The following is a 19,496-nucleotide window of genomic DNA, read 5'->3' as shown; positions in this document are numbered from 1 at the left end:
GGTGCACGCACCCCAGTTTGGGAAACCCTGCCTTACACTATCAGTGCATACACATCTTGGTGTCGAGCAGGGTAAAGGTGACGGAGTGGATGCTATTTTCCTTATGGGTTACACACACACACACACACACACAGACACACACACAGACACACACACACAAACACAGACACACACACACACACACACACACACACACACACACACACACACACACACACACACACACACACACACACACCACACACACACACACACACACACACACACACACACACACACACACACACACACACACACACACACACACACACACCACACACACCACACACACAGTACCTGAGAGCAGGGTGAAGGTGACAGAGTAGATGCCGTTGTCCTTCTGTGCGCAGCCGCTCTCCGTGTAGGTGATGTCCACCTGGAACTTCACCGGCTTCTGGAACACGGCGGGCCCCGCCGACGACTTGTACTCCGCACGGAAACTCGTCTGGGAGATCACGCTGTGGCTAAGGCTGGGGATCTGGAGAGCATGGGGGCATGGAGAGGGAGGGGGAGGAAGAGGGAGGGGAAGAGAGCAGGGTGTTGGGGGAAGAGAGAGGGGGGCAGAGAATGAGAGAGAAGGGGGCCAGAAAGAGAGGGAGAGACATAGGGAGAGGCAGAAAAGGAGAGGGAAGAATGGAGAGAGAGAGAGAGAGAGAGAGAGGGAGAGAGGATGTGAAGAGGGAGAGAGAAAGATGAAGGGAGAGAGAGAGAGAGAGAGAGAGAGAGAGAGAGAGAGAGAGAGAGAGAGAGAGAGAGAGAGAGAGAGAGAGAGAGAGTAGAGGGGGAAGGTGTTAGAAAGAGAGAAAGAAATGGAGAAAAAGAGCGAGCATCTTTGTTACACCATAATTGCATCATTTTCTTTCAGGGACGCACACACACGCCTGCACATGCACACACGCACATGCACACACGCACATGCACACACGCACACACACACACACACAGTACAATGTTGTATACAGCTGAATTACAAACAAGGCTGAAAATGTAGCATTGGTAAGTATGGTATGCTACAGTAGTATGCTATACTATTTACACAGACCATTATCAAAAGAGCCAAGCCAAGCAGTGGGGCATGGGAGTTGTGCAAACAATATACATTATTCAATGTGATCCACAATGCTTCATTGTCAATTCTTATTTATTGCATTCTATTGCATTGTATATACCGGTACGCATCACACCATGTATTTACGACTGAGCGCTGTATGTTGTTTGTGTGTGGAGTGCTATACCGTATCAAGTATTGAGAAGGTGGCCTGCACACCCAGGCACAGATTTATGCATGGGCCTACGGGCCCAGTCCCAGGGGCCCAAGAGTCAAGCGAGCCCTGAAGCCTGAGCATCTACATTTCCATTCTCACATTGCGTTAAAGTTACACTTTTTAACAGCTGAATTCTCATTTTTTCTGAGGACAACCCCCAACAATATAGTCTCTTACTGTACATCTGGCCTGACACCCTGAATCGTTTAGCAAACTAGCAACACCCATGGAGGGGGGCCAGGGGCCAGGGGCCTGGAAGCCCAGAGGGCCATTGAATCATACTCCGTCCCTGTGCACACCTTGATAAGTTTTCCCCTCTGGAGGAATCACTTTGAAGCGGCGTACACACACAAAGCTAGCTTTCCTCTCCTCTCCTCTCCTTATTAAGCGGCGTACACACACAAAGCTAGCTTTCCTCTCCTCTCCTCTCCTTATTAAGCGGCGTACACACACAAAGCTAGCTTTCCTCTCCTCTCCTCTCCTTATTAAGCGGCGTACACACACAAAGCTAGCTTTCCTCTCCTCTCCTCTCCTTATTAAGCGGCGTACACACACAAAGCTAGCTTTCCTCTCCTCTCCTCTCCTTATTAAGCGGCGTACACACACAAAGCTAGCTTTTTGCTTTTCGCCTACTCGCCACTCTTTCATGGAACATTCGCTGAAAGTTCCCGCGGCTTTAACTGCCAATGAACAGGCGAGAAGTACCTTACTCTGCATTCCAATTGGTTACTCGTTTACTCGCCTAGCTCGAAGATGAAATATTTTCAACTCGAGATCCACCCACATCGCATCGCTTGTACAGTACTCGCCTGCTAGTCTCGCTGAAACACAATGACATTGTATTGATTTCATTCGCTGAGCAAGTAACTAGCAGCGATGTGTGTGTACGGCCCTTTAGTGTAACGGAGGCTAACTAGCACAGAGTTGGCGTGGAACGTTGGTAAACCTCCCTCCGATAGCTTCATACAGTCTCGTGCCGTTGGGCCGAGAGACTAGTCTCTTGGCCCAGCGGTATCGTACTGTGTCTCCCATTGCCGAACCGTTGTAGTTGACGAGGTCGCACGTTCGATCCCCGAGGGGGGTGAACAGGTGCAAGATGACCTCCGTCACAGTGGTGCCGCTGACCCGGGATGGGAGTGAGGTTTAAGGGGGAGAGTGTAACGGAGGCTAACTAGCACAGAGTTGGCGTGGAACGTTGGTAAACCTCCCTCCGATAGCTTCATACAGTCTCGTGCCGTTGGGCCGAGAGACTAGTCTCTTGGCCCAGCGGTATCGTACTGTGTCTCCCATTGCCGAACCGTTTAAGTTGACGAGGTCGCACGTTCGATCCCCGAGGGGGGTGAACAGGTGCAAGATGCCCTCCGTCACATTAGCATGTGGCACATCTCAATACTGCTACAAAAGACAGTCATGGGCGTCATTGTAGCCCAAAGGTTGCTGTTTCAACTCTCCAGTGCTCTCCCCTCATCCTCTTCCATGACTGAGGTAACCTACCTGAGCATGGAACTGTCCAGTCGTACTGCTCCCTTTCGAGCGCCATTGAGGGCTGCCCCCTTGCATGGGTGAGGCATAAATGCAGTTTTGCTGTGTGCACTTGTGTGCTGTGGAGTGCTGTGTCACAATTGACAATGGGTGTTGGAGTGTGCCAGGTGGGCTTTCACTTGACTTTCACTTTCACAATTATGGTGGTCTGACTCAGACCAAACTCTTTCTAATAATTACCATGACTGACAATTGCAGCAGTGTTGCAGCTTGCCATGCTCTTAAATGTATGTAGAGAACCAGAATTTGCTGCAGCCAAATTCCTTGCACACGTAGAAGGTAAATTTTACTTGGGCAATATAACTGACTCTGATTCTGATTCTAACTGTCTTACCAAGATGGAGGCATGGACAGTCAGACTCAGACCAAACTATTTCTAATAAATAACCTGACCGAAAATTGCAGCAGTGTTGCAGCCTGCCACATGCTTAAATGTGTGAAGAGAGCTAACATTTGCTGAAGGCCAAATTCTGAGTACATGTCAGTTCACTTGGTTAATGAAGCTGATTCTGACTGTGATATCTTACCGAGAGGAAGGCATGGACGATGTCTGCTTTGATGGAGCTCAGAGGCTTGTCTCGGATCACCACGAAGATCTGCTCTTCCTTCTCCAGGCTGATGAAGTTGCCGAACCACGACTTCTTAGCCAGCCTACCAAGGACACATGAAACAAGACATCTTATCAGAGGTGCGCTTACTGTGGTTGGTGAACTAGAATAGTGTCAAGTAGTAAGAGCCGCTAAGGCCGCGTTATTTCTACCACTTCTACTCGCTTTTTCCCATAACACTTCACGCTTTTGCACGTTCACGTGAAAGTGTAAGGTGTCTCATTTCTTTTGAAGGCGAGTAGAAGTGCAAAAGATTTTTGAAGTGAAATTGGAAGTGGAAGTGGGAGGGGTAGAAATGGAACACAGTCTAAGTGTCAAGTCCTAACTTTTAGGACGGTGAAATATTAAACGGTCACTATGAGTTCCTGACCACTACAAATGCACTACATTCCATTAAATTATTTTCTACATTTATAGCAAGCGCTCAACTTCATGCATTTTCCAAGTATGAAATGAATGTCCGCCCAACCTTGTTTAATGTGCAGAGGTCTGCGAGAAGAATTGCATATGGCAACATTGAAAGGAAATGGCACACAACAAAATTTGCAACCTGTCTTTTTGGCACAGTTATTTCAATGGCACTTCTGGCCATTCTCTTAATTACCACCTCTTCTTCATTACAGTGGCACCTTCATGGTGCAACTACTCAGAAAGGCCAGCAGGTGGCGGACATGAGTTGTGCAGAAAAGCTGCTACACTCTGAGTGTTGTGGAGTGTAATGTTGCTGCTGCAGCATATCCGCTCTCCTAGTAACACTTACTGACTGGCTGTTTTCTGTGTCTTCCTGACCTAAATTAGGGAATCAAGCTATGATGTGATGCAACTGCCACGCACATTTCTACACAAACCTGCTTTTTAGTCATGTAGTGTATGGTCATTCATCTCTGTGTTTCATTATAAATATTACAGTATGAGCGTGTCATCTGCTGGTACCAAATCCTAATGTAACACATATGCGTGCACGCGTGGGGAAGGGGTCACTTGTCCCGGGCCCAGGGAGAGTGGGGGCCCAGAATTGGTTCCTCATGGCACATACACACACGCACAAACACACACACACATACATACACACACACACACACACACACACACACACACACACACACACACACACACACACACACACACACACACACACACACACACACACACACACACACACACACACACACACACACACACACACACACACACACACACACACACACAGACCTAAGGCCCAGAGTCTGTAAAAGCTTTGAATATATGCAACATTCATGAGGGATTTGAGAACCACCCCGCTAAGTCGTCCAACAACCCCAGGCACAGAGGGCTTTTGACAGACAGACCACTAGTTCCCAACCCCCTCCATGAACATCGAAACCTACCTGCAAAACTGCCTTTACACTTAGTCAGTTATGCATACTGGCAGAACTGATCCTATTACTGGCATAGTGCCTACTCTCAGCTTGTTTGCAGTTGGTGCTTCACCCTAATTAAACAAAATGATGAATCTACAAAAATATTGTTTTCATTTGCATCATGGTTTTTGTTCAAAGATTGCACTGTTTCTAGGTTTATTTTATTGTTGTCTTTGTGTGTCCTAAGGGGTCCTCAAGTCCTTTTAGTATCTGCCTGTCCAGCACTTTGGTCAGCTACCTTGTTGTATTTTAAAGTGCTCTGTAAATAGACTTTGACTTGACTTGACTTGATTAATTCAGCTGCCGTTAACCTTTGGTCTGAATAAATAGTCTATACTGTTACTTCAATGTTACTGTAACAGTGTAAAGTCTCCTGCACGTTGTAAAGTGTTTTTCACAGTGCTGTTGGACAATGCCACAGCTTTAAATAATTCAAGACAAGGCAACACTTAGGGAGTTTTTTTTTTCTTTTACATATATTCTGTACATTGGATGTACATTGGAAGCATGTCATTTTGAACAAGAGTAGAAAGTAGAAAGTAGAAACAAGAGAGAAAGTAGGGTTTCACATGAGTAAGGAATGTGCGTTCATTGGAGTGAATGCTGTGTGTGTGGTGTGTGTGTGTGTGTGTGTGTGTGTGTGTGTGTGTGTGTGTGTGAGTGTGTGTCTCTGTCTGTGTGTGTGTCTGTGTGTGTGTGCGTACGTGAGCGCCTGTGTGTGTGTGTGTGTGCGTGCGTGCGTGTGTGTGTGCGTGTGTGTGTGTGTGTGCGTGTGTGTGTGTGTGTGTGTGTGTGTGTGTGTGTGTGTGTGTGTGTGTGTGTGTGTGTGTGTGTGTGTGTGTGTGTGTGTGTGTGTGTGTAGAAGAGGAAGAGAGACTCACTCTGGGGACGAGTCTGGCGTTAGACTGGACATATCCTCCTGGGTGGGCACTGCGGAGAGAAGAGAAGAGACAGCGGAGAGAGAAGAGGAGGAGAGGAGAGGAGAGAGGAGAGGGGAGAGGAGAGAAGAGGAGAGAGGAGAGAGAAGAGGAGAGGAGAGAGGAGATGAGAGGAGAGGAGAGGAGAGGAGAGGAGAGGAGAGGAAGATGATGTGAGAGGAGAGAGAAGAGGAGGACAGTAGAGAGAGAGAAGGAAGGAGAGAGGAGAGGAGAGGAGAAGAGAGGAGAGAAGAGGAAAGAGGAGAGGAGAGGAGAGGGGAGAGGAGCGGAGCAGAGAGGAGAGGAGAGGAGAGAGGAGAGGAGAGGGGAGAGGAGAGGAGAGGGGAGAGGAGATGAGAGAGGAAGAGGGCAGTAGAGAAGAGAGGAGAGGAGATGAGGACAAAGAGAAGAGAGAGAAGAGAGTGGGAGGAAAGGAGAGGAGAGGAGAGGAGGAAAGGGGAGGAGAGCGGAGAGGAGAGGAGAGGAGAGGAGAGGAGAGAGGAGATGAGGAGATAGGAGAGGAGAGGGGAGAAGAGAGGAGATGAGGAGAGAGGAGAGGAGAGGGGAGAAGAGAGGAGAGGAGAGAGGAGAAGAGGAGAGAGGAGAGGAAATTAGGAGAGAGAATATAGGAGAGGAGATAGGAGAGAGGGGAAGGAGAGAAATAGGGAAGAGGACAGTAGAGAGAGAGGAGAGGAGAGGAGAGAAGGAAAAAGAGAAGAGAGAGGAGACAGGAGAGGGGGAGTAGAGAGAGGGGAGGAGAGAGGAGATGAGGAGAGAGGAGATGAGAGAGGAGATAGGGGGTGGAGAGGAGATGAGGAGATGAGGAGAGAGGAGATGAGGAGAGGAGATGAGGAGAGACGAGAGGAGGGGAGAACAATGAGAAGAGAGGGGAGAGGAGAAGGGAGAGGTGGACGAGAGAAAGGGTAGAGGGAAGAGCGAAGAGGACAGCCGAGAGAGAAGAGAGGAGAGGAGAGGAGATGAGGAAAAAGAGAAGAGAGAGAAGAAAAGGGAGAGGAGAGGGGATGAGAGACGAGAAAGGAGAGAGGGAAGAAAGAAGAAGAGAGAAGAAGAAGGAAGAGGAGAGGAGGGAGGGAAGAGGGCATATGACAGAGGCAAGGTTAGAGGGAAAGGAAGATGGAAGAGGAGAGAGGAAAGAGACGGGAGGAGAGAGGGGAGGAGAGAGGGTAGAGAGGAGAGAGTAAAGTAGAGGGAAGAGAGGGAAGAGAGAGGGAAGATAAAAAGGGAGGCACATGTGTGTGAAGGGGAGGTTACATAAGGGACAGAGGCACCATCTCACCCTCTCAGATAAAACATTAACCTCAATCAGTCACACTGCTCTGGAGACCCCCACGGCTCACGCTCAGGGGGCTTTCAAATGCCTCCCTCTTCCCATGCAATTCCTTCACGACACGCTGCAATACTTTGGTGATAAGTTATTAGGCTCTCGACTCATCTTTATCAGTGTAGTGTATTATGATACGTACAAAGTCATGTCGAAATATTTACGATTTTGTAATTAATCCATTCAATTATCTGATTTGCTCGGAGAATTAAATCAATTCGGTCAGATTTTTTTTTTCCATGGACACAGTAAACCTGCCTGATGAGCCTAAGTGGATGCTGTCATTCATTCATTAGATATTTTATATTATTACTATGCTATATTACTAACTGACACTGTTACCATCATGTATTAACACAACACAAATGGGAGAGAACAGAACTCTAGCACTGAACAGTTATAATAGGTAAAACAATAGACATTTCTACATATAGATATGCATATAGTATTACATTATATATACAAGTACACAACAGGGGTGTCAAACTCAAATTCACAGCAGGCCAAAATCAAATTATGTGTTGAAATCATGGGCCGAATTCAATATTCATTCAAAATTGCACAGAAATTGTGCATACAGTATATGCGATTAATACAGGGCAGGGAAAATCCAAGGCAAATTACACATTCCCATCATGTATATTTATTTGATCATATACTTCAATGTGCTACTATGTGCAGCTACATTAGTCTGAACCAACTCGTAATTCTTGTGATGCACAAAATTTCACCGTCAAGTCATACTGTATATTCTATATATTAATATTGTATGTGTGCCTAATATAATAGACACTTGACTTGAAATGTCTCCCGGGCCCAATGAAATGGCTCCGCAGGCCAAATTTGCCCCCTGGGCCTGAGTTTGACATCCCTAGTATACAGCATACTTTACAATTTCATAACATATTAATAATGACATAACATGCCATTTTGTAAAATAGGCCTTGATCTACAGTACTGCGCATCCACACTCTAAATAAAGAGGAAAGTAAAGTTATTCCTATTTATCACAGTAGTTACCCTCCAGAACCTACAGCAATAGGTAAAACTATGTGATATCATAAGCATAGGATATATAAAACCTTCCCTCTAAATACAGCTACATGTTCAGCAAGTCACCTTATCTTACATTTACTTAGTGTGCATAATAACACACTTTGTACAGTAGCATAAATATGTTAATGAAAAATAAACAAGAGAGAGAGAGAGAGAGAGAGAGAGAGAGAGAGAGAGAGAGAGAGAGAGAGAGAGAGAGAGAGAGAGAGAGAGAGAGAGTGTGTGTGTGTGTGTGTGTGTGTGTGTGTGTGTGTGTGTGTGTGTGTGTGTGTGTGTGTGTGTGTGTGTGTGTGTGTGTGTGTGTTCGTATGAAAGTGAGAGTGCATTCATTTGTGCGTATGCGTGTGCGTAGCTATGTGTGTGCATAAAAGTGAGGGTTTGTGTGTGATATACTGTATGTGGCTATGTGTGTGTGGCAATGTGTGTCTATGAAAATGAGTTTGTGTGTGTGTGTGTGTGTGTGTGTGTGTGTGTGTGTGTGTGTGTGTGTGTGTGTGTGTGTGTGTGTGTGTGTGTGTGTGTGTGTGTGTGTGTGTGTGTGTGTGTGTGTGTGTGTGTGTGCGTGCGCGTATGCTTGTCTGCCTATGTACAGTATATAGCCTATACTACATGCATGTGTGTGTGTGTGTGTCTTACTCTGCATTTTCCTGCGGTGGAAGCGCGGCGAGCCCAGGAAGCTGTTCTTGATGGAGTTGAGGCGCGTCCTCCAGGGCAGCCCCCCCAGCGAGGGGCTGGGCGGCGGGGTGGGGCTGGGTGTGCCCGCCGGGCTCTCCTTGGGCGTGTGCACTGGCGTACCCTTGGGCGTGGGCAGCGGGCTGGCGCGCGGCGAGCCGTGCGGCGTGACCTGGGGCAGGAGGCAGGGGGGCACAGGTTTGGCGGTGAGCTCCGGGTGCAGCCGGTGGAGCCGCACCGGCGAGAGGGGCGACAGGGGCGAGAGGGGCGACCCCCCGGGGGCATTGTGGTGGTGGTGGTGGTGGTGGTGGCCCAGCGGCGGCATGGCAAGCTTAGGGGGCACCGTGAGTGGGGAGCGGCGCGCCCCCCGAGGGCTGTTGAGGACGGGCGAGGGCATGGGTTGGTACGGGGAGACGGGCGTGGAGGGTTCCGACTGGGCGGAGGACGGGGGCGGGCCGGTGTGGGGCAGGGGGTTGGAGCGCGTGGTCTGCAGGGGCTTGTGGGGCGAGCGGGGCTTGGCGGGCAGCGTCTGTGTTTTGGGGTCGACGTAGTGGGGGGCGTGAGTCCGGGGGGAGAGGGGCACGCTGCCGTTGAGGCGGGGGGGCCCGCCGCGCGGGGAGTGCGTGGGACTGCAGTTGGGGGACTGGCAGAAGTCGGGGGACTGGGGCGGAACGAAAAAGCGCCGCACGGGCTACGCATGCACCGTCACCGTCACACACACACACGCACGCAAACACACACATACAGACGTACACACATACACACACACACACACACAATATGGAGGGGGTGAAATGTTCGGAAACGAGACACACGGGGTGACACAGGAAGCAGCAGAAGGTGGGAGTGCAGAAAGGAGGACAAGAAACAAACAAAACAAAAAGACATGCCATTAGCAAAGCCAACAGAAGAGTCAGCCAATCAGAGCAGACCTTTTCTTTAGCAAAAAAAGCCACCCGACCCAATCAGTGAGCAGGCAGGCCAACAGTGACACCAGCGAATCCCCAAGCACAAAGGCTGTGACGAAGAGGTGTCTGAAATGACAAGCATTCGTGAAAAGCAAACCGAACTGAAGCAGCAAACATCCTACCCAAAGAAGCAGTGAAAAGTGTGTGTGCTGTATGTGACTAAAAGTGTTGGTGATAAATGTACTGCTTTTAAATAGATACTTTTAGGGTCAAAGTGTGTTCACATTTGGGGTACAGACAACAGTGTACAAACTAAGAGAGGGGAGTATAAAATCCCAACAGCCTTGGAAAAGTGTAATTTAAAAAGTTAATTTAAAAAAATGTTTTTGTTTCCCCAAATTAATTTGCTTGACATTTTCTGAAAATGTCCCCTGCTATTGTTCATGAAATAATTATTCCATCAGCAGTTTTCAGTTGTTTGGACTAATGGTGTGCTTGAGTGCCCCTGACTGATTCTGCTTCTTTCACCCTAAACCTGCTATAATTACGCTGCAAAAGCCAAGTCTTGCAAACAATGTCAAGTATGCAATGTGGCTTCGGTTTGTACAGTAATGACTGTGTGTCTGTGTGTGCGTGCGTGTGTGTGTGTGCGTGTGTGTGTGTGTGTGTGTGTGTGTGTGTGTGTGCGTGTGCGTGTGCGTGTGTGTGGTGTGTGTGTGTGTGTGTGTGTGTGTGTGTGTGTGTGTGTGTGTGCGTGTGCGTGTGCGTGTGCGTGTGCGTGTGCGTGTGCGTGCGAGCGTGCGTGCGTGTAGAGTGTATGAAGTGTGTGCGTATGCATGTGCACTGTTCTGTATGTGTGCACATACCTGTGTCTGAACCTGTGTCTGTGTGTGTGACATTCATTTGTGTTTGTGAGTGTGTTTGACATAACAAACACAGTCATAGCAGCCGCGCACATTTAGTGAGCTGAGTTGCCAGACAGGGCTACAAGAACAGCCCTCCTGTATGCCTGAGCCTGTGTAATGCAGCCATTAGGCCAGAGAGAGTAGAGAAAGAGTGGTTCCATTGGCCCATTGTTTCCGGGTTCTATTGTCGCAAGGGGGAGGGGGGGGAAATCCCCCTTTAGGCAGACCTAGACAGACCTGAGGACTGTTCTATTCTATTCTGTTCTATGCTAGGAGCATTATGACACGCCCCTTTAGGCAGACCGGAACCTGGTCACATTATGTGCCCATACACAGTAAATGTTGCGGTGTTAATTCAACCCTTAAAGAGTTCATTTTTAAGTCCAAATGATGTCAAATCAACTCTCTAAGTGTTAAATGAACACTGCAGAATTTACTGTGTAGAAACCTATTATGTAGGCATATCTCTATATACTTAAAGAATCTCTGATTAGGCCGCCCAGTGAAGAGATGGCCGGGGTTACGTTCATGGCTAATGACGGAGGGTCTCCACAACAGCCCTCCCGTCACAGACAGCTATGCTGTCAGAGTCAGAGCCCTCGCAGGCAAGGCAGGCAGGCAGGCCAGGGGAGTGTGACAGAGGGCCGGGCGCCGGGCAAGGAGATACTGGGGCAGCAGTATGGTAATACAGGTACCCTTATTTGTCTTTCTCTCTGTCAATCTCTCTTCAAATGTTGTTCTATTTGTGTGTGTGTGTATTAGTGAGTGTTTGTGTTGTGTGTTGATGTTTGTGTGTCTTATGTGCACATGACAAGTACACGAGCTATGCAAGGTGTTCTGTCTGTTTGGTTTGCGTGCTGACATGTTGGTATGTGTATATGGGTGTTTTGAGTGAACTATTTTGATAAGTGCGTTCATGTGTGTGTGGACTGAAGGGATGAACTGTATCTGTGTGTATGTGTGTATGTGTGTTTGTCAGTGTGTGTGTGTGTGTGTGTGTGTGTGTGTGTGTGTGTGTGTGTGTGTGTGTGTGTGTGTGTGTGTGTGTGTGTGTGTGTGTGTGTGTGTGTGTGTGTGTGTGTGTGTGTGTGTGTGTGTGTGTGTGTGTGTACGCACGGGCACGCTTACGTACATGGGTACGTGTGTGTTTATGTTGAGTCATCCTCTGAGAGGATTGGATGACAACTGTGTACCTAGAAAGAGTGCTTTAGTTTGTGTAGGTCGGTGTGTGTGTTTGTATGTGTGTGTGTGTGTGTGTGTGTGTGTGTGTGTGTGTGTGTGTGTGTGTGTGTGTGTGTGTCTGTGTCTGTGTCTGTGTCTGTGTCTGTGTGTGTGTGTGTGTGTGTGTGTGTGTGTGTGTTTGTATGTGTGTGTGTGTGTGTGTGTGTGTGTGTGTGTGTGTGTGTGTGTGTGTGTGTGTGTGTGTGTGTGTGTGTAGATTTGTGTGTATTTGTCATATGCATGTGTCATATGACTGCAACCGTGACTGTAAATCCTGCATCAAATTTACCCTGCGTGATGGAGAGCTAAGCTTCTTCAGAGATGTTTACACACGATCCAAAATAAACACTCGTGACAAGCCTTTCCCAAGTAAACACTTATGGCAAGCCTTTCCAATATTTCCCAGTTGACCATGGAACCAACATAATATCCATAATATCCAGCCAGTTTTACAGTGTGTTAGAAGATAAGATAAGTTCTAAAGAAATGTGAGCATTTATTGCAAATAACATAAAATTACACATCACAAATAATATATATATATTTTAAAAGTACACTTCAAGAAAGTGCTGGCATTCTGTAAAGAAACAGTTTCATTGCAAGATGTTGTATAACCATTTTGTAACATTTTGGGAAATTGACACAATTATTTGAATGGCAAGAATTCACATATAGATGATAGGACTTCTGAACAGTCATTTCCAATAATGAAATGCCAAAGTCAAAAATGGCAGATACCCCATTTTGCAACAAAACTCTTATATTTCTCAGGTTTTTAATTGCTGATCACTAAACACGAGAATTCCCTAATTCCTCAATCCATGGAGAACTGTAGGCTTGAAGGACAGCATTCTCTACAAGTTCCAATTCATTTCATAACCCAGTGGAACAGGCTTGTACGAAATTCCGAATTGAAAGAATTTTAATTCAAATATAATGCCATAATACGAACACTAGGTGGTGGTGTTCTATGTACTTTCAATGGGTGGTGTAGATTAAATTCAAAGAAATGCAAGGTAATGACACCACCTAGTGTTCGTATTATGGCATTACTTTGAATTCAATTCGGAATTTCGTACAAGCCTGCAGTGGAAAAACCCCAATGGAGTGCTTCCACAGGAATCCATGCACTGTTCCCGACATAGCAGCAACACAGACGAGGAGATGAGAATACCCGTTTTACCACAGGAGTACTCAGAAGCACCATAAGCCACCGGCATGGTACTGGTTTAACCCATTGTGTCCTGGAGCGACATATACGCTGCATTCAGGTTCTTGAGATTTGAGCTGTTTTATTAATAATGTGGGTAAGTTAGAGCTGAATGAACACAATCTAGTGCAAAATCAAGATTCTAGCTTTTAAATGCAACTTATTTCATGTTTTTATGTGTTTCGGGGGCTGAGATATTTAGGTTTTAATAAGGAGAGGTCACCTTTACCCAAAAAGGGCTCAGGCTAAAATGGGTTAAAACATGTGCGTTTAGAGATTGGGGTGCGCACATCCACAAAAAAACAATATTTCAGGTGCCGCACAAAAGTGGTAGACAGTGTGATAGACTGGTCCGCACACTGCGCTTGGACTCCAAATATACACACTTTATTTCATTAAACGAACAGCAACCTTTCCATCCCCCAGTAGGATGTTCCTCAGGGTTTGTTTTGCTTCTTTTTGCCTGAACAAGATCCTACTGGGGGATCGAAACGTTGCTGTTTGTTTAATGAAATAACGTATATAATTTTGGAGCTCAAGCCTGCAGTGTGCCGACCAATCCATCACACTGGTTTAAAACATGAATATCAAGTAGTTCTATGACGAACTACTTCTTCTTCTCTCTTGAACTTTGTAGGCGCGGGAGTTCTACTCTGAAAGGGGCTCGGGAACCCAAAGCCTTTCCTTGTAAAGAGTGTGGCGAGGAGCAGAGCTGCTAAGGTAAGGTAAGCCAGTGAGCCATGTCCACACTGAAGCAGGCTGAGTGGGCCATGCGCAGCACGGCGCGGAGTAACACGGTGTGGTGGTGATGGTGAGTGAGGGCTGAATACACTGAAGCACTACACACGAGATGAATGAACACGCACACACTTTCCCTCCACACCACTCATCTCATCCCCACCCCCCCTGCACGCACACACTTTCCCTCCACACCACTCATCTCATCCCTCCCTCCATGCACACACATTCTCTCCACACCACTCATCTCATCCCCCCCTCCACACACACACTTTCCCTCCACCCCACCTCATCTCACCCCCCCCCCCTCCACACACACACTTTCCCTCCACCCCACTCACCCCCCCCCCTCCACAAACACACTTTCCCTCCACCCCACTCACCCCCCCCCCCTCCACAAACACACTTTCCCTCCACCCCACTCACCCCCCCCCTCCACACACACACTTTCCCTCCACCCCACTCATCTCACCCCCCCCCCTCCTCCACGCACACACACTTTCCCTCCACCCCACCTCATCTCATCCCCCCCCCCCCTCCACACACACACTTTCCCTCCACCCCACTCATCTCATCCCCCCCCCTCCACGCACACACTTTCCCTCCACCCCACTCATCTCATCCCCCCTCCACGCACACACTTTCCCTCCACCCCACTCATCTCATCCCCCCCCCTCCACGCACACACTTTCCCTCCACCCCACTCATCTCACCCAACCCCCTCCACCCCCCTCCACGCACACACTTTCCCTCCACCCCACTCATCTCACCCCCCCCCCTCCACGCACACACTTTCCCTCCACCCCACTCATCTCATCCCCCCCTCCACACACACACTTTCCCTCCACCCCACTCATCTCATCCCCCCCCTCCACGCACACACTTTCCCTCCACACCACTCATCTCACCCAACCCCTCCACCCCCCTCCATGCACACACTTTCCCTCCACACCACTCATCTCATCCCCCCCCCTCCACACACACACTTTCCCTCCACCCCACTCATCTCACCCAACCCCCTCCACCCCCCTCCACACACACACTTTCCCTCCAAACTTCTCTTCTCATCCCCGCCTCCTACCCTCCTCGTCCCTGCCACTCCCTACTCCACTCCCCATCTCTTCCATCCACTCCACTCCACTCCCCTCCCCTCCCCTCAGGACTGGGTTGGTCATCTGGTATACAGGGCATTTTCCCGGTGAGCCGACTGTTCTTATATTAGGGGCAGATGCTGTTTTATGCTTGTTTGTATTTTTCCCCTGACAGACCAGCCCTTAATTAGGTGGGACGGGCCATTGGTCTTTCAGTACTATACATGGGTTCTAAAGAAATGTTTTCTCCTGGCTAGACACTAGCTGCGCACAACTCAACCTTTGATGTTGGAAAGCGTAGTCGGTCAAAAAGTTTGCTCACTTGTTTGGCTGCCAGTGTCTTACCCCTCCTTACAACAAGGTGTTTATAAACACGGTGAACCCATGTATAGACAGTGGACTGAGCCAATCGTGATATGGTAGAAAAGTATCAAAGTATCAAAGTATCAAAGTACTTTATTTGCCATTTGTGCATAAACTAGTAGTCCAAGCACATAGGAACTCTTGGTAGAAAAGCAGGGGGCAGTGTGAGTGGCTGGTCTATTACTAAAAATGGCCGGGCTGTTTTTCGATCCAGGTCCAGTCCTGCCTCCCCTCTCCTCACAATCTCTTGCATCCCCTCCACTCTACTCTATTCCACACACCTGCCCTTCCCTCAACTCCTCCCCTTCTCATCTCTTCCATCCCTTCTCTCCCCTCTCCCCTCATCCTGGACTTGTTCCTGCTCTTTCCACTCTCTGTTCCCCATCTCATCTCCTCCCTTCCATCCCCATCCCTATGCCCACCTCCTCCGTCTCACCCCATTCCTCTTTTCCATCCATCCTCTCCCCTCTCCCCTCATCCTGGACCCTGCTCTTTCTACTCTTCTCTCCTTTCCCCATCTCATCTCATCTATACCATACTCCTCCCCAACCCCTCCTTCTCCCCCATTCCTCTCTTCCCCAGTTCTCTTGAGCGCTGGCCCTCGACGGCCAGTCAAGTGCACTGCACAGGAGAGGAGCACGGTGTGAGAACCGACCGAGACAGAGCCTGGAGATTGAGTGTGTGTGTCTGTGTGAGAGAATGAGGCAGCACTTGAGTGGCCGTGTGAGTGAGCGAGTGAGCTAGTGAGCGAGTGTGTGAGTGTGTGACAGTGACTGAATGTGTGACAGAGTGACTGAGTGTGTGAGTAAACACAAGAAATAAGTAAAGCAACACACTCACCCTGGGACTGCTGAGAGGGCTGGTGGAAAGACACGAAGACGCTCCGCTGATAGACCTCGACCTGCCACACACACACGGAGAGAGAGAGATAGATAGAGAGAGAGAGAGAGAGATAGATAGAGAGAGAGAGAGAGAGAGCGAGAGAGAGAGAGAGAGAGATAGAGAGAGAGAGAGAGAGATAGATAGAGAGAGAGAGAGAGAGAGCGAGAGAGAGAGAGAGAGAGAGAGAGAGAGAGAGAGACAGAGACAGAGATACAGGCAGGCGGAGGACAGAGAGACAGAGAAAAGTATATTTTTTACATTACGTTATTGAATAAAACAGAGAACAAGAAAAGAAACATTTTTCCATTTTCCATAGAAAAAAGAACATTGCTTCCATTTAGTAGAAGACATTGCATTTCGTCAGAACAAAGCGGAGGAAGGCTTGGCTGATATGTTAGTGTGATTCAATGGTCCTCTACTATCAGCTACCCCGAGATCAGAGTTGCCAGATGTTTCTGATCAAATCCCGCCCAAAAGGTTCTCAAAAACCGCCAAAATGCGCTAAATTCCGCCCAATTTCAACAAATTGCATTGATTTCTATGGGCACAAAACTGCAGAATGGCCCATTTTTCCCATTTTTACCCGCAGACGGCCATCCCAAGTAACCCAATTGGGTGGTAAACCGCCCAATCTGGCAACACTGCCCGAGATGCTGAAAAGTGCTGTCGGACACCACAGGGAATATGCTGATGCGCTCTTTCTCTTTTATGCCTAATTAACTTTTCATTTTCTCTCTCTCTAGTCTGTGCCTTTTTTATTTTCCATCTCACCCTCTCCCCCCTCTCTCTCATTCTACATTTATCTGCTACCCCTAAACTCACAACAAAATCACACCATATGTACAGTACAACACAGGCACACACACACGCACGCACACACACACTCACACATTAAGACGTACACAAAGACTCAAGCACACACAAACAGACTTTTTCTCTCACACTTAGTAATACTCAATGTCAAGCCACTTTAGTCTCTCTCTCTCTCTCTCTCTCTCTCTCTCTCTCTCTCTCTCTCTCTCTCTCTCTCTCTCTCTCTCTCTCTCTCTCTCTCTCTCTCTCTCTCTCTCTCTCTCTCTCTCTCTCTGGTCTCCTCCGGTCTTCCTCACTCTTGTTTTCCTGTTCCCAGTCTCGTCTTCCCTCATTCTCCCCGTCGTTCCCCCAGTAACTGCCCGTGTTTGTGGTTTAAAGAGTCAGGGCGCCCCCACATGATGTATGGTGGGTGGCGTTAACACCACTCACCTTCCCTTGCTCCACCTCAAAGGGCCAAATTGAAACAGTAAATCATGACCGAAGAGTGTGTGCGTGTGTGTAGTCAAGCAGAAAAGCTCATGATCCAAAGCATGTCCAACACACAGATAGTACATGCTAACACACACACACACACACACACACACACACACACACACACACACACACACACACACACACACACACACACACACACACACACACACACACACACACACACACACACACACACACACACACACACACACACACACACATATGAGAGTGTGCAAAATACATTGCACACAAGCTCCTCAACTATGACATGATTAACTAAATATGCTAATTGATTCTGAGATGAAGTGTTTGTTCAGAAAATGGGAAAATCATAGGACATGGTTGGTGAGCCATGCTCCACCACAACCACCCCCTTTTCTCTGTATTTCTCTCCCCTCTTTCTCTGTTTCTGCCTTAGCATTATTTTTCCACGTTTTGTCTCACCAGATGTAATATCTGAACTGTCTATTTATTCACCAACTAATGCGCAGCGTTTACGAGGATCTATTAGCAGAGATGAAACCGAGAGTCTATAATTGTGTTTTCATTGTCTTATATTGAGTAAGAATGTTTGTTTTTTCTTTCGCTTAGAATCTGTTTTAACTGGAGCATATGCGACACAGGGATTACAATGGGCAGTTATTTTTTTAGATCAGTAGTGGAGAATGATAGCACTCTTTTTGTTGGTGGCCGTTTGACTTTAGGGGTGAAAACTGGAGGACAAATATTAAGAACAGTCAGCAAGTGATTTCTCGTTTCTCGACAAAATGGAAAAATAGATGTTTTTACTCGTACACAATAACCACAAGGACGAGGAAAGTAGCAAGAACTATCATTTTCAGAGAGATGACAACATGCGGCCAAAAAAAAATACAAAATTGAACCAAGAATGTGGATGGCGGACAATTAGGCGTATACTACAACACCATGTTGTGGGGCCTCCTCAGTGTGGAAATGTGCTGATGCTGGGAAACATACCCCGAGTGACGCTGAAACTGCATGTTTTCTGCTGGGCAGGTAATTTAGCCACCCAATTTAAATGCAGTTGTGTTGTCAGATAGCCTTAGCAAGTCCATAGCCAGAGTTACTACCATTACTAGTCCATTTCCCCCATGTCAGACTCAGGGTTAAAAAAGACTTCATTGCTCCCATGGTTGCAGTTTTACATTTGGTGCGTGTGTGGAAACTGGACCCCGGTGATGTTATCAAGATGAGCCCACTAACTGCTGACAATGTTAACCGATCCTAAAGGGCAACCGTAGAAACCAATTTAAAGATTACTGTATGTCTGCCTGCAACTAGCAAAGCCAAAATTCACCATCTGTAATAGTTTTAAGGTATACTTTGAATTGTGACAATGTTTTTAAAAAAATGTTCTCTTGGGATTTTATGCCTTTGTTATTCAGAAGGACAGATGACAGAGAGAAACAAGAAACGAGTGGGGAGAGAGCGGGAGAAGGATCGGCAAATGACCCGGGCCGGAGTTGAACGCGGGTCACCGTCGTGGCAGTGCAGTGCCCTACCGTAAGAGCCGAATCGCGACAATGTTGAGGAACAATGTGTTTTTACCATGTACGTATCTAATACACAAGACAGTACCTAGCTTCTCTGAGCAGTCACACTGGTAGATGATGGCATCCATTTGAAAGCTGTTACGAGGCACCAAATAATCCCAAAATGCACCACATACTCCCAGAATACAATCTAATGGGTACGACGTGAAGTGAAGGACTTTTGTTTGCTTGGAATGCGTCTCCAATGTAACTAATATGCTGCACAAGGTTCAGCTCTTGGTGCCTTCATTGGTCCTTTTCTGTACAATAGTCTGTATATTATTCTAAAGAGTTGTGGCAATAAGATGGAGCTTCCAGTTTCATTAGCTCATTAGGGAGAGAGTTAAAGTTATTCTTCGGCGTGTTTGACGATCGTGTTTGTGCCACCCAGGCCCGTCGACAGGGATAGACAAACAGGTATGTTGTCCCAGGCCCAGGGAGATAGGGGGCCCATAAGTGGGTATACATTGTATGTATTAGGTGGGGGGGTGGGGGCC

General features: G+C 47.7%; 1 protein-coding gene across 1 annotated transcript in view; it reads right to left on the bottom strand.

The window, feature by feature from the left end:
* The window catches only part of LOC134439278 (serine/threonine-protein kinase BRSK2-like), a 184,546-nt gene that overhangs the window by 14,432 nt on the left and 150,618 nt on the right, over positions 1-19,496 (bottom strand). The window contains exons 13-17 of the mRNA XM_063189181.1: positions 16,118-16,178; positions 8,806-9,532; positions 5,736-5,784; positions 3,374-3,497; positions 337-517 (exon numbers count right to left, since the gene is read on the bottom strand). Of these exons, the coding sequence (XP_063045251.1) occupies positions 337-517; positions 3,374-3,497; positions 5,736-5,784; positions 8,806-9,532; positions 16,118-16,178 (1,142 nt within the window). The remainder of the gene's footprint in view (positions 1-336; positions 518-3,373; positions 3,498-5,735; positions 5,785-8,805; positions 9,533-16,117; positions 16,179-19,496) is intronic.

Source organism: Engraulis encrasicolus, chromosome 22 (assembly GCF_034702125.1).
Source record: "Engraulis encrasicolus isolate BLACKSEA-1 chromosome 22, IST_EnEncr_1.0, whole genome shotgun sequence".
Taxonomy (NCBI): Eukaryota; Metazoa; Chordata; class Actinopteri; order Clupeiformes; family Engraulidae; genus Engraulis; species Engraulis encrasicolus.
Note: the sequence above shows the minus strand (reverse complement) of the source record. Positions and strands in the feature narration are given on the sequence as shown.